The sequence below is a fragment of the Panthera tigris genome, chromosome A3 (genome assembly GCF_018350195.1).
Source record: "Panthera tigris isolate Pti1 chromosome A3, P.tigris_Pti1_mat1.1, whole genome shotgun sequence".
NCBI lineage: Eukaryota > Metazoa > Chordata > Mammalia > Carnivora > Felidae > Panthera > Panthera tigris.
In genome coordinates this window covers 117364130-117379474 of record NC_056662.1, presented here as the reverse complement: position 1 = coordinate 117379474, position 15345 = coordinate 117364130, and the positions used below count along the sequence as shown (strand labels likewise).

General features: G+C 39.1%; 1 protein-coding gene across 1 annotated transcript in view; it reads left to right on the top strand.

Annotated features, from left to right (window-relative positions):
* The window catches only part of LOC102970732 (solute carrier family 4 member 1 adaptor protein), a 28565-nt gene that overhangs the window by 3454 nt on the left and 9766 nt on the right, over window positions 1-15345 (top strand). The window contains exons 3-9 of the mRNA XM_042982268.1: window positions 364-486; window positions 1929-1989; window positions 2321-2460; window positions 8899-9059; window positions 9861-9930; window positions 10298-10484; window positions 14279-14390. Of these exons, the coding sequence (XP_042838202.1) occupies window positions 364-486; window positions 1929-1989; window positions 2321-2460; window positions 8899-9059; window positions 9861-9930; window positions 10298-10484; window positions 14279-14390 (854 nt within the window). The remainder of the gene's footprint in view (window positions 1-363; window positions 487-1928; window positions 1990-2320; window positions 2461-8898; window positions 9060-9860; window positions 9931-10297; window positions 10485-14278; window positions 14391-15345) is intronic.

Genomic DNA, 15345 nt, shown 5'->3' with positions numbered 1-15345 from the left:
GATATGGTAAATATTAAGAAATTATATCGGAGACAGAGTATTAGACCCAGGTGATAGAGAATGGGAATGCCAGGCCAAGAAGCTTAGATTTTTTCCCATGGACAATGTGGTAGGTAATTTTGTTTTTGAGATATAGTGATGGGGGAAAAACAAAAGATGCCATGAAAACAAGTTTTAATTTGTCACACGATTTAGGAAACCTAAAGATATTTATATTGGTGGTTTTGTATGTCCCCTTGTCCCCCACCCCCCACCTTTCTTTTCATTGATAACTGTGTCTTCATGCAGGCTAAATGAAAAGTGGGTGTCATTCGGATAGTCTTTTCTTATGTCTGTCTTTTCTTTCTTTACTGTATCCTGTAGGAGAAGATGCTGTAGAGGATGAGGCTGAAGAGAACCCCATTGTCTTAGAGTTTCAGCAGGAAAGGGAGGCCTTCTATATAAAGGATCCAAAAAAGGCTCTCCAAGGTTTTTTTGACCGAGAAGGTATGTAAACAGATTCTGACCCTGCCAGTAAAAGGTTTCCACAGCAGCATTGTCTTGTAGATCTTCAAGGTACTTAGAAATGCTGTGTTTTATCTGCTGCTCTCCTTGCTCAGTTCTTGCCCTTGTGGTCAGTTGCTTGAGGTTTATTTTGAAAACAGTAAAAATCTTGTTAGTCTTTCTTCCCATCTTGGAAAAAAGGGACTACTTTTTTCCGACTCATCTGGTCTCATTATTCTCAGAAGATCCTAGACTTGGGTGGTGGGGAGATTGACCTAACTTCTTAAAATTCTTTGTTTCTACTTCATCTGATCTTTTATAATTCTTTTTTTTTTTTTTTTAATATTTATTTATTTATTTATTTTGAGAGAAAGAGCGTGCACACAGGCAGGTGAGGGGCAGAGAGAAGGAGACGCAGAATCCCAAGCTGGCTGTATGCCATCAGCATAGAGCCCAATGTGGGGCTTGAACCCACAAACCACAAGATCATGACCTGAGCTGAGATCAAGAGTCGGAAGCTTAACAAATTGAGCCACCCATGCACCCCTCATCTTTTATAATTCTTAACATGGATGTTCACCTTATATAATTTAAAGAGTGTTTCCATAGAGGACTGTTTCAGTAGAAATGCTTTGAGAGAACATCTGTGTGTGTGTGTGTGTGTGTGTGTGTGTGTGTGTGTGTGTGTGTGAATATATATGAACTGGTTGCATTCTGCTCTTGATATTTGTGCTTCTAAAAATTTTTTTTAAATGTTTATTCATTTTTTTGAGAGACAGAGACAAAACATGAGCAGGGGAGGGGTAGAGAGAGAGGAAGACAGAATCCGAAGCAGGCTCCAGACTCTGAGCTGTCAGCACAGAGCCTGATGTGGGGCTCAAACTCACAAACTGTGAGATCATGACCTGAGCTCAGGTCAGATGCTTAGCCAACTGAGCCACCCAGGCACCCCAATATTTGTGCTTCTACAAACCAAAGTGACAACTTACATCTGCACTTATAATATAAGTGTAAAAGTTGCTATGTAGTGGACAAAGCTATTTATGGCAAGCTGATTGTTCTGGTCTGAGTTTGCTTTTCTTTGCTTCAAGTTCCCCCTTATTTTATTATCAAATAATAATTCCTGGAAGTGAGAAGTGAAATGCTTTGAAATTTAGTGTTAAATGAGGTATGGGAACTTGATATTCTATTTTTTTTAAATGTTTATTTATTTTGAGAGAGAGAATCCCAAGCAGGGACAGCTCAGAGCCTGATGTGTGGCTCAGTCTCATGAATCATGGGATCATGACCTGAGCTGACATCGAGTCAGACACTTAAACTGACTGAGCCACCCAGGTGCCCTGGAACTTGATATTCTTTTATCAGCCTTTCCTCTCTTTTCCCTTTGTCTTAACTAGTAATTTTCATATACTGTTAAAATTGTTTTGTCTTTCTTCCTCCCACAGGAGAAGAATTAGAATATGAATTTGATGAACAGGGGCACAGCACTTGGCTCTGTAGGGTGAGGTATGTTCTGTTCTCATTAATGTCCTTTTGTGAAAAGTGGCCAATTTTAGGTAATAGACAGTAGACCCAAAGAATAACTTTAGTCTTATTTTTAGGCTACTCCTGAATTTGGGCCTTGATAGTTTAATAACATATATCATTGGCAGGTGGGGTGGGATGGGTCAGAGGCATAAGGAAAAGATTTAAGGTCCAACCTTGGCAAGATATAACAAAATGAATGGAGAGATTAATAAGCCATGTCAAAAGAAATGACTATTTTCACCGCATATTAGTTTTTTTCATGAGAATTGGAGCTTAGTACTATGCTATGATTCACTCCAAACCAATACAGATTACCTGTGGATGATTCAACTGGAAAACAACTGGTAGCTGAGGCCATTCATTCGGGAAAGAAAAAAGAAGCAATGATCCAGTGTTCACTGGAGGCTTGTCGAATCCTTGATACTTTGGGGTTGCTGCGGCAGGAGGCAGGTGAGTTTATGGGAACACTTTGTTTTTGGAAGGAAGGAAGGAAGGGAAAGAGAGAAAAAGGGAGAGAGAAAAAGAGAAAGAAAGAAGAAAGGAAGAAAGAATTTAACACAAAAGGCAACGAAATGACTTTTTTTTTTTAATTTTGTTTTTTTTAACGTTTATTTTTGAGACAGAGAAATTTTTTTTTTTTAATTTTTTTTTAACGTTTGTTTATTTTTGAGACAGAGACAGAGCATGAACGGGGGAGGGTCAGAGAGTGGGAGACACAGAATCTGAAACAGGCTTCAGGCTCTGAGCTGTCAGCACAGAGCCTGACACGGGGCTCGAACTCACAGACTGCGAAATCATGACCTGAGCCGAAGTCGGCCACTTAACTGACTGAGCCATGCAGGCGCCCCACGAAATGACTTTTTAGGGAGAAAATGTAAATTGTGTGAAATTCTATGAGCTGAAAAGAAAATATTCCATATCTCAGTACCCAAAGGAAGGCATATTTTCTTTTAAAAAAAAAAAAAATTTTTTTTTTTTTAACGCGTATTTATTTTTTGGAGACAGAGACAGAGCATGAGCAGGGGAGAGGCAGAAAGAGAGGGAGACACAGAATCCGAAGCAGGCTCCAGGCTCTGAGCCGTCAGCACAGAGCCCGACGTGGGGCTCTAACACATGAACCGCGAGATCATGACCTGAGCCAAAGTCAGACACTCAACCGACTGAGCCACCCAGGCACCCCTTAGAAGCCATATTTTCTTAGAAATTTTTTATGAGTATAGATATGTGTTCGGAACTAGATACTTTAATAAAAAGCAAACTTCATACACAAATGCATTTATTTATATTATACTCTTTCATGACTTACAATTTTAATATAAGAATGTATCATGGATATTGTCTGTATAATTGCATTAAATTTATCTCATTTTTAAAAGTCTGTCAAGGACCTGGGTGGCTTAGTCAGTTAAGCATCTGACTCTTGATTTCGGCTCAGGTCATGGTCTCATGGTTCTTTATGGGATCAAGCCCCATGTCGGGCTCTGCCCTGACAGCATGGAGCCTGCTTGGGATTCTCTCTCACTCTCCATCTCTCTCTGACCTGCTCCCTTGTGCTCATTCCCTCTCTCTCTCTCTCTTTCAAAAATAAACTTCAAAAATAAATAAAAATAAAAAGCCTTTCTGGCTATATCATCATTATTTATTTTTTTTTAATTTTTATTTATTTATTTATTTATTAATTTTTTTTTAACATTTATTTATTTTTGAGACAGAGAGAGACAGAGCATGAACGAGGGAGGGGCAGAGAGAGAGGGAGACACAGAATCGGAAGTAGGCTCCAGGCTCTGAGCCATCAGCCCAGAGCCCGATGCAGGGCTCGAACTCACGGACCGTGAGATTGTGACGTGAGCTGAAGTCGGACGCTTAACCAACTGAGCCACCCAGGCGCCCCATCATCATTTATTAATAAAGGCTTCTGTTATATTTGTGTTTATTCTAAAATTAGTTTTTATTATTGCAAAGTAACTTATGTATTATTTAAAACTACCAAAGGCTTGGGGCACCTGGGTGGTTCAATCAATTGATCATTTGACTTTTGATTTCAGCTCAGGTCATGATCCCAGGGTCATGGGATCAAGTCCCATATTAGGCTGTGCACTAATAGCCTGGAGCCTGCTTGAGATTCTCTTTCCTTCTCTCTCTGCCCTTCCACACTCACGTTCTTTCTCTCTCTTTCTCAAAATAAATAAAAATTTAAAAAAACCCCAAAAACTACCAAAGGCTTATGCAAAATATACCTGTTCCTTGCCCTGCCTCTCCCCAGTCTTCAATCTTAGAAGGCTTTTAACTCTTTTAATTATTTTTTCTGGCATTTAAAAATATCCGTATTTCCCAAAAGGAAGAGTATGCTGTTTTATTTTGAATATTTTATTTTATTTTATTTTATGATTGAACTTTTTATAAGTTTGTTTATTTATTTTGAGAGAGTGTGCAAGCAGGGGAGGAGTAGAGAGAATGGGAATCCCAAGCAGGCTTCTTGCTGTCAGCGTGGAGCCAGACGTGGGACTCAAACCCATTAACTGTGAGATCATGACCACTAACCGTGAGATCATGACCTGAACCAAAATCAAGAGTTGGACACTTAACCAACTGAGCCACCCAGGTGCAACTGAATCACTTATTTTAAACATTATGTACTGACTCTGTTACATTAGTATTTAATATTTACACGATTATGTTTATGCAAATATTAGTTAAACTGAGGAGTTTTTTCTTTTTGTTTTTCCTAAAGTTAATAATTGTTTGTTTTTCATGTGTGTGGATTTTTTGTAACTCTGTTCATTCTTTCCACATCTTTCAAGAGCCTTTCAGTATATTTTTCCACATGGTCAATCACATCAAGTAATTGATCAGTTCTGATCTTTTTGGAAACATTTCTCCTGAAGAGCAATGTTCTTTCAGGGCTCACTATTCTCTGAACCTACTGGAGCACTGTCATCTGGGACCGCATTTTGCTGTCATCCTTGACATTTCCTTTGTCTTTCTCCAGGGTTGGATTTTCTGTTTCTTGATTCCCAGATTCTCATGTTTCTTGGTTTATTCCCTTGTTTTAGTGGAGCACATCTTTCTGTAGTTTTGCAGATTAAAAAGCTGGTACAACAATAGAGGTCATGGATGATGATAGTCTCCAGCGGATTTCACTTCTTTCGTTGTTCTTGGTCTACTCTTTCATTTTGGTGGACATGTAGTGAATTCTTGAGAAAGGATGTATAGCAGGTAAACTATATTAAATTCCCCACTCTGAAAATACAATTATTCTAGCTTTACTCTTGGTTAATTGTTTGGCTAGGAATAGAATTCTAAATGGGAAATAATTTTCCTTCACAGCTTTGAAGGTATTACCGTTACCACCTTATATTCAGTGTTGCTCTTGCAGTCCTAACGGGTTCAGAATCCTTATCTAGTATATGTCATTTCCCATCCCCTACACACACACTAGGAGTTTGTAGGAGCTTCCCTTTGTTCTCAAGCTTCTGAAACTTAACTATGATGTACCTTTCTGTGGGTCTATTTTCATCCATTTTTCTAGGTACTTGTTGGGTCCTTTTGATCTGGAAATCTTTGATAGTTAGAAACATTTCTGGAATTATGCCATTAATCATTTCATCCTTCTGTTTTCTCTTTCTCTCTTGAATTTTGTTATTTTGATATTGAACATCTTAGACTGACCATTTAAGTTTCTTATCTTTTTTTTCCTTCTTTTTTTTTTTTTTTTTAAATTTTTTTTTTCAACGTTTATTTGTTTTTGAGCCAGAGAGAGACAGAGCATGAACAGGGGAGGGGCAGAGAGAGAGGGAGACACAGAATCTGAAACAGGCTGCAGGCTCTGAGCGGTCAGCACAGAGACCGACGCGGGGCTCGAACTCACGGGCTGTGAGATCATGACCTGAGCCGAAGTCGGACGCTCAACCGACCAAGCCACCCAGGCGCCCCTCTTTTTTTTTATCTCTATGTCTTTTTATTCTTTCTGGGAGATTTCTGCAGCTTTATCTTTACATTTTGCAATCAAGATTTTAATTTCCAAGGCTCATTTTTGTCCTTTGGGTATTCATTTTTAAAATATAATATGCTATTGTTGTTTCCTGGATTTTAAGTATCTCATCTTGCTGCTAATCTCTGCCTTTTCTTTTTTGTGTAGTCTCGGTCCTGCATGTTAGAGGTGTTTCCCAGTTTTTGTGTAGTCCTTGGGTGTAGATTCTTATTTGGGGACAAAAAAGGTGATTGACAGCTTGGAATATATAGGTGGGGCTTATTACCTTTGAGTAACACTATAGATTAATGTGGGCCTTTTGTTGGGGAACTCCTCATGTAAGAATCGTTAGGTTTTTTCCTCTTCTGCTGGCGGGATTCCTCAGAGAGTACTCTTCTGACTTCCTGCATGAAATTCCTGAAATTCTTCCTTCCTGAAATTCTTAGAGCTAAGTGCTGGAAGATGGCTGAGCAGATTCTCAAAATTCAGCTATTTTCAGGACAGTACTATTTTTAGAATAAATAAATACATATTTAATATGTAGAATATAGAACATAAACTGGGCAGTCCACAATGCAAAGACTTTTTATCTTACCTTTTCTAGGGATTAACCTCTGGATTTTTTTCTGGGGATGAGGAGGTAAGTAGTCAGGGAGGAGGATCTTTTTCTCAACCAGCTTTTACTCAGTTCTTTTTATTTTAGCACTACTGTCTATCCCCGGTTCCAGATCCTTTTGAGGATTCTGCAGTATCATCAGATTGGTTCTCATCTTTCCCCACTGTTGTTTTAGGATTCATCTTTTTTAGTTCTGCTAAGTTAAGTTTCCACTTGTCTGTCTGTTTTATAATTTCCAAAAATTAGGTATTGCTATTCCTTCTCCTGTTCTGTCTTTGTAGATTAATGTTTGTTTATTTATTTATTTGTTTGTTTATTTAATTATTTTTAAGTAAGCTCTGTACCTAACATGGGACCCAAACTCACAACCCCAGGATCAAGAGTCCCATGCTGTGCCAGCTAAGCCAGCCAGGTGCCCCAGTAGGTTAATGTTTTTAAAACAGATTTCTTTACCACAGCTTTAGTGGGATATGGGGAGAGAGTGAAATTACATATGTACGTTCAGTGTACCATCTTAACCTGGAAATCATGAAGTTTTTTTAATAAGGACTGTTTTGGTTGTAAATAATAGAAACACAATTCAGACTAGCTTAGGGAGAAAAGTTATTGGCTCCATCTCCACTATTGTCCATCTCTTCTCCAGGTTGAGAAGAATTGCTTACAGGATTGAAGGAGGAACTGTATGAACTAGGACCTTAAGTTCTGGTCCTATCAAACCAGAAGTCTCAGTGTCACAGGACACCATAAAAGCTGTGTGTGTGTATGTGTGTGAGTCTGTCACATGAGCATATGGTTTTATTTTGCAGACAGATTCTTACCCCATGCAAAAGAGCTGGCTGCTCACTGCTTAGATTTGTATCTTCCCTCTTTCATAATCTCATTGGAAAGAGAGCCCTTTTTTGCACGTATCTAAATATAAATATGAGGGAAGGATTCTTACTGATTTGGCTTTGGTCACATGATGACCCCTAATCCAGGTGGAATGGAGGAGGAGTATTCTAGAAGAAAAGGGGTACTTTTAGCATAACAAGAGGAGTAAGATGGCATAGGGTGGACATAGGGTAGACAAAAAAGTAATAGCTAACATAGTTCCCTATTGATGGGCTTTCCAGATTTTCACTGTTACAAATAACAGGGCATTGATACCCATAGGATAATTTCCTATAAGTAGAATTGTTAGATCAATTGCATTTGACAGATATTGTGAGGTTGACCATCAAAAAGATTGTGTAACAGGGCACCTGGGTGGCTCAGTCGGTTGAGCATCTGACGTCAGCTCAGGTCATGATCTTGAGGTTAGTGAGTTCGAGCCCCGCATCGGGCTCTGTGCTGACAGCTCAGAGCCTGGAGCCTGCTTCAGATTCTGTGTCCCCCTCTCTCTCCGCCCCACCCCTGCTTGTGCTCTGTCTATGTCTTTCAAAAATGAATAAACATAAAAAAAAAAAAAAAGATTGTGTATCAATGTACATTCCCATCAGCTGTTTGAGAGTCCATTTCCCCGTACCCTTGCCAAATTGGGCATTATTAACATCTTATAAAGTGTTTTGGCCATTGTATTTCTTTTTCTGTGAACTGCTTTGATTATTCTTTGCCAAATTTTCTTTTAGATTATTGAACTTTTCCTCATTTATCTTTTTCCTTTTTTACTCATTGATTTTTGAGAGCCTTTTGTTCATTAAAATAGCCCTTTGTTTAATTTTTCTTAATGTGGTAAAACATACATATCATAAAATTCACCATTGTGAGCATTAAGTGTATTAAATACATTCACATTGTTGTGCAACCATTGCTATGTCCATCTCATTACTTTCTCATCTTCCCATATTGAAACTTTGTACCCATTAAACACTAATTTCTCATTCTTCCTTCCACTAGTCCCTGATGATTACCATTCTACCTTCTGTTTCTCTGAATTTGACTATTCTAGTTAACTCTTGTAAGTGGAATCGTGTGTCTGGCTTATTTCACTTAGCATAATGTCTTCCAGGTTTAACGCTTTGTTGTTGTTGTTTTTAAGTTTGTTCGTTTATTTATTTATGAGAGGGAACCAGAGTGCGAGCAGGGGAGGGGAAGAGAGAGAGGGGGAGAGAGAGAATCCCAAGCAGGCTCTGCACTGCCAGCATGGGAGATCATGACCTGCGCTGAAATCAAGAATTGGTTGCTTTACCGACTAAGCCACACAGGCACCCTAACCCTTTGTTTTTATATGTAGTTTGACAGCTTGTTGAATCTTTCAATAATTGAAAGATTCTTTTTCTTTTTAACTTATTTATTACCACTTTTTTTTTTTATCTCCTTCTAGTATCTCGGAAAAGGAAAGCCAAGAACTGGGAGGATGAAGACTTTTATGATAGTGATGATGACACATTTCTTGATCGGACCGGCCTGGTTGAAAAGAAGCGTCTGAACCGTATGAAGAAGGCTGGGAAGATTGATGAGAAACCAGAGACGTTTGAATCATTGGCAAGTTTTATTTATAGAAGTAGCTGTGGTAGTTTAATTTTTTAATAAGATAATATATTATTTAAATTTGTTTTATAATTACAATTTTTAAAGCAGTGGTGTTGAAATCTGGTACTCAAGTATAACTTTCTTGATCTGTAAATTTGATAGTAACAAACAACTAGTCTTACACAAGTTGGAGAAAAGTTTGGCTTGCTGCTAGAGACTCTGTCTGCCTCACAGTGGATCTTGATCCATTCATAAGCATTCTTTGGGTATGATGTTAATCCCACAAAAAGAAAGGAAAAAGTTCCAAATTTGGACATTCTGAGGTGAAATCAACTTTAGACTTCTGGCAGTCAAGAATTGTGAAAGGAATTTTGAGGAATGTAGTTTGGTAATAGTCTTAAGTAGTATATCCTTCATGAAATCATTATAAGATAGCATGTCTTTTCACTATAATTAGCAGTATTCAGAGCTTAAAACATTACCCAACATCTGTTGTTTTTTTGTTTTGTTTTGTTTTGCTTTGTTCTTTGATTCATCAGTGAAAAGAAATGACTTGAGTTCTTTCTTCTGAGTAAAGTCAAGTCTATGTTCTTTACTTTCATTCTGTTAAATTCTGAATTCAGAAATTAACTCAGCTTGAATCATATAAACGCATGAAAATGTTAACTCCATAAAGAGCACATTTAATTACACTTCTGATTGAATCCTCTTAAACTCGTAACAATAGTGGAAATAAGATGAGGAAGACAGGAAAGCTACCATATTTTGAAAGAAGAAAAACATTTGTTAACCCTGTTAATCTGGGCATTACAGGTTGCAAAGTTAAATGATGCTGAAAGGGAACTCTCTGAAATTTCTGAGAAACTGAAAGCGTCAAGCAAAGGTAAGTTAATGACCCATGAAACAAATATGTATAGGGCATCTCCCATAAGTATTGCACTCTTCCAGGCTAGTTAGTAAGATGTACAGAATATGGAGCCTTTCTAAGGAACAACAGAACATCTTAGAACTATAAGGAACGTTATAAATTATTTGGTTTAAACTTTCTATGTAATAGATGAGGGGAATGAAGTGCATTAAGGCAAAGTGATGTCCCAAGGTCTCCAAGCTATAACCTGTTTTCTTATTCCTAATACCAGTAATGTCCTCTGTCCAACTTTAAGTTACTGACTTTTCTACAGAAACTTTGGCTGAGTTTTAAAATATTTGAGGCAATTTTTCTAAACATGTATTCTCTTTTTCTTGGACAGCTTTATCAGAGTCGCCATCTCAGGACTCCTTAGATGCGTTCATGTCAGAAATGAAATCAGGGAGTGCATTGGATGGTGTGTCCCGGAAGAAACTTCACCTGAGAACTTTTGAACTGAGGAAAGAACTACAGAGACTTAAAGGATTGATAAAAATTGTAAAACCAGCAGAGATTCCAGAACTAAAAAAGTAAGTAAGTCTTAGTTATACTTGAAATTTTAAATAAGCATGTTTGCACAGATAACATTTTGAATTATATCTTTCTTTTTTTTAAATTGTTTTTAAGTTTATTTATTTTGAGAGAGAGAGAAGGTATGAGTGGGGGGTGGGGGACAGAGAACAAGGGAGAGAGAATCCCAAGCAAGGCTCTCTACTGTAAGCGCAGAGCCCGGCTCATGGCTTGAACTCACAAGCTATGAGATCATGACCTGAGCCAAAGTTGGATGCTTACCGACTAAGCTACCCAGGAGTCCCATTATATCTTTATTTTCTTAGATAATCATTACAGAATAAAAATAGACTGTAGGGAACCCTTTAAAGCACAGAAGGCAGTGATTTCATAGAGTAAAAAGCCATTTCACTTGTGAAATATAGACTGCTGTAGGAATTTTAGAGAAAACTATATTGATTCCTTTTTCACTGGAAAGCTCTGATTTTTTTCTTAATTTTTAATGCAGAGTAAACTTCTTTATTTTTTATTTTTTTATTAAAAAGATTTTTTTTTAAATGTTTGTTTTTGAGAAAGAGAGAGAGAAAGTCAGAGCATGAGAAAGGGAGGGGCAGAGAGAGAGGGAGATAGATTCTGAAGTAGGCTCCAGGCTCCGTGCTGTCAGCACAGAGCCTGACACAGGACTTGAACTCATGAGCCGTGAGATCATGACCTGAGCTGAAGTCAGATGCTCAACTGGCTGAGCCACCCAGGTGCCCCCAGAGTAAATTTTAAAGAGCAACATGCACAAAAGGCTAATTTCCCTAATCTATAAAGACCTTCGAATAAGTAGACAACCATCTACCAAAGAGAAAAATGGGAAAAGGATATCAACTGACAGGCCACTGAAAAAGAAATACAAATAGCTATATAACTATATAAAATGATGCTCAATCTTGCTCATAAGAGAAAGAGGAAGACAAGTACAACAACGTAATACCATTTTTTTATCTATGATTTTAAAACCACAGATTGTCATTTTAACACCTGATTTGTCATTCCTAAGAACCAGTTGACAATTTTAATGTATTTAAATACTTTTAAAGTGGAATTTCTTCCTTTAAAATGGGGGAAGGCATAATCCCCTAAAGTTGATTTTGGGGAAATTTTTGGAAGAAAATAACCCAAATCCATTTGTAGAAATCGAGAAGATTTTTTAGTAATTTGTGAACAAAATTTTGGGAATAATTTTTCCCAGACTTGACTAGTATTGATGAGTGTATGAATGTGTGTGTTTATGTGTGTGTGTGTGTGTGTGTGTGTGTGTGTGTGTGAGAGAGAGAGAGAGAGAGAGAGAGAGAGAGAGAGAGAATAAGGTCCAGTCTTTCAACTTGACAATATTTTCAAATTTTGTTCTAAGTGGTCTCAACAAATTTTGAAAATGTTGAGTAGGTTGTTGTAGAAATAAGCCACTTTAAGTGAGCACAATCCAGGACAATCCAGGTGGGCATCTCAAAAAGTGACATTGCCCAGATGGGTACACACACTTAAGAAGGTAATTAATTCTAGAAAGTTTCTCATTTTCTTTTGATCTGTGATGTCCTTCCTATATAGCACCCATTAGTCTTATGTGATATTAAAATGAAATGACATTGCAAATTCAGTTCTTCAGACAACTAGCCACATGTTAACTCCTCAGTAGCCACATGTGGATAGTGGCTACTGTATTGGACAGTGCAGATGCAGAGCGTTTCCATGATTGCAGAAAATTCTGTTAGACGGCACTGCTTTAGATTGTCAGTATGCGGCGCCTTACCCCTGTGTACAAAACCTGTGACTTGATGCTGGGGGCATTGTATAGATAAACATCTAGGTACTGGGGGACAATTTTTATGTCGAGATGTAAAGGTAAAATGTATCTATGTATCTGGAGCCCTTGATTGTACAGAAAATTTGTCCCTAAATTACTAGCAGTTTTGTTAAAGGATTTATGTGTAGTTTGGTTATTTAACGCAGTGATTGATAGGTCAGTCCACAAAGGTCTGTTTGACCCTGGTGGCATTTGATTTACTGATAGTGAGGAGGGGGGTTAGCACTCGAGTTAGACTCCCTGGCTTTCATTCTCAACTCTATCAATTACTTTTTGGGCATTTTGAGGCAAATTATGCAACTTCTTTGACCTTCGCCTTCCTCGTCTGTCAATTAGAAGTACTGGTGATGTTGCAAAGATGACTCGAACAGCACTTGACAAAGTGTCTGTATCATCATTGTGATCATTGTCCTGTTTCTGTTATACTTAGCAGTTATTTGTAACATTGTGTTTGTGGAGAAAGGGTAAAAACTCTGGAGGTATAGCTGAGGGTAAACCAATTAACATTGAATTTTAATTCCAACTCTGAAATCCTTTCCCTTGCTAAGTCATCCCTTCCAGAGAAGGTATGCCAGTCTCCTCCACAGCCTCCCTTCCTGCTGTCTGTGTGTCTGCTTAGTTTCTCCTCCCTCTCCTACTTTATATCCTGGACTTCAGATGTGTGTACCTTGTGCTCACTTCAGCAGCACATGTACAGATGTGTGTACCTTCTCCCTCCTCTTCTCACTTTGGTTGACCTTCCAACCTTTCTACCTAACACCCCTCCTGCCCCTGCCCAAGCAGCTCTTGATTGGGATCCCGTCTTCTGCCATTTGGCTCCTTGGGGTGACTTTGCCCGTCTTCCAGACAAGCCAAGCTATTTAATGGAGCTGAAGAATATCTGGGTTGCTCTTGCTTTTGTCTTCTGTGCTAGAACCTTCCTGAGACCTGTAGGGAGGGGCTGTGAAGGATAGTATTTGATGAAAAGTCTTTACGGACAAACAGGCAGGATTTTTCTGGTGGCCTTAGCAAGGCAATGGGTCTGTCCATGGTAGAGAGCAAGGTGGTGAGGCTAGGCCCAAGAGCACCACTGAGGGGGTAAGACTTAGGTAGAAGAAGGTAGTAGCGACAAATGGGGCTTCAGTATAGAGCAGCAAGGTCATTTTCTCATATGGCTCACAGTGTGTCTTGAGTGCCAGTGCTGTCCCTGTATTCCAGAATGCAGGCCTGCCCTTCCCTATGTCTCCTCATGCTATCTTGTCATCGTCACCTCTGCCTACTCTCTGAATGTCTTGTCAACTCAACTACATCCTTTTTGTTTTTGCTGTGTTCTTTTTTTTGCCCCTGATGTTTCCCAATTTCTATAATCTCTTCTTTTTGCTCTTCCTTAGCTTTACCCTAGTGGGCTTAGCTGTTATAACTCTCTCCAGCCAGTGAGACGCTGACAAACTCACCAGTTGTAAGGTCTCTCATTATGTCCTTGTCATTACTCACCACGCAGCGTAGCCCCTTCACAGAGGTTTTTGTTTTTGTTTTTTTAACTTCTGTGATCAGAGCCTTTGTCCACGGTTATGATAAGTGTGGACTCCAGGCAAGACACTGTGGGTCCTCTTGCGAGGTTGGTGGAAAATAGGGCTTAACTTTGTGGACCCGTCTCCTGCCACTTAGTGGGAATGGGATCTTGCCCCATTTGCCAGTGACCTTCGTACTGTTAGCATCATTTTATGAAGGTGAAGTCATGTAGCATGTTGGGACTTAACTGAAGTTAAGAACCTCATCTCGCCCTTAATAGTCCTGTGTCTGTGACAGTCAGCAGTATCATTGTCCATTCAGACTCCGTTGGCCTTTTCCTGTTGGTATATGCTTAGATATTCATTTTGTGGAAATTTTTGTTTCCCAGAAGTTTCTTTGTCAGAGTCCAGAGTGTTCTTAGATAAAATTTTGGCCTCACTGGAATAGACATGTACAATTACTCTTTCTTCTTAGGACTGAAAGTCAGACTACAGATGTGGAAAACAAAGCTAAAAAGCTTACGTTGCCTCTCTTTGGTGCCATGAAAGGAGGAAGCAAATTCAAATTAAAAACGGGAACAGTAGGGGTAAGTTGTGGGTCACGGTGTTAAACTTTTAGCTCTCAAGTCAATTTGCATATAACTGATTCGTACATTGAACATCAGTGTATTAATTTGTGATGGATGTTGCATTTAAGGAGTGTCTCTTTTCCTGGTGGGACTCAACATTTGTTAGTTATATAGTCACTGCACCCGGCTCTGCCATGTGGTGTTCCTTACTTCATTTAATCCCTTCAACACTTGCTGACTTGTGGGAATTATTACCTCTCAAAGGTGAGGAAACAGGGTCAGAGAAGTTAATTACGGGACACATCCTCATCATTAAGTGACTAGACTGGCAATCAAATCCAGGTCCTCTCTTTTTTGAGTTTTGTGATCTCTCTGTTATCCTCTAACACTTCACTGGTGAATGTTTTTGTTTTATATACATCCCTGTTTACAGGTCCAGCTTTTAGAAGGTTTTCATCACCCCAAAGAGCTGAATCTTGTGTATTAGTGTGCAAGGGCTGCCCTAACCAAATACCACGGACTGAGCGGCTTAGAGGACAGAAATTTATTTTCTCACAGTTCCAAGATCAGCATGCCAGCAGGGTTGGTTTCCCCTGAGGTCTCTTTCCTAGGCTTGGGGATGGCTGCCCTCTTCCTGCATCTTCACGTGGTCACCTGTCTGTGCACTTGCACCTGTGGTGTCTCCCCTCTCCTCCTCCTCTTATAAGAGTACCAGTCATAGTGGGATGCCTGGGTGACTCAGTTGGTTAAGCGTCTGAATCTAGATTTTGGCTCAGGTCACTATCAAGGTTCGTGAGATTGAGCCCCAGGTGGGGCTGACAGTGCGGAGCCTGCTTGGGAGTCTCTCCCTCCCTCTCTCTCTGCCCCTCCCCTGCTCTTTCCTTCTGTGCATGCTCGCTCTCTCTCTCTCTTTCTCTCTCTCACCCTCTCAAAAAAAAAAAAAAAAAAATACCAGCCATATTGGATTAGGGTC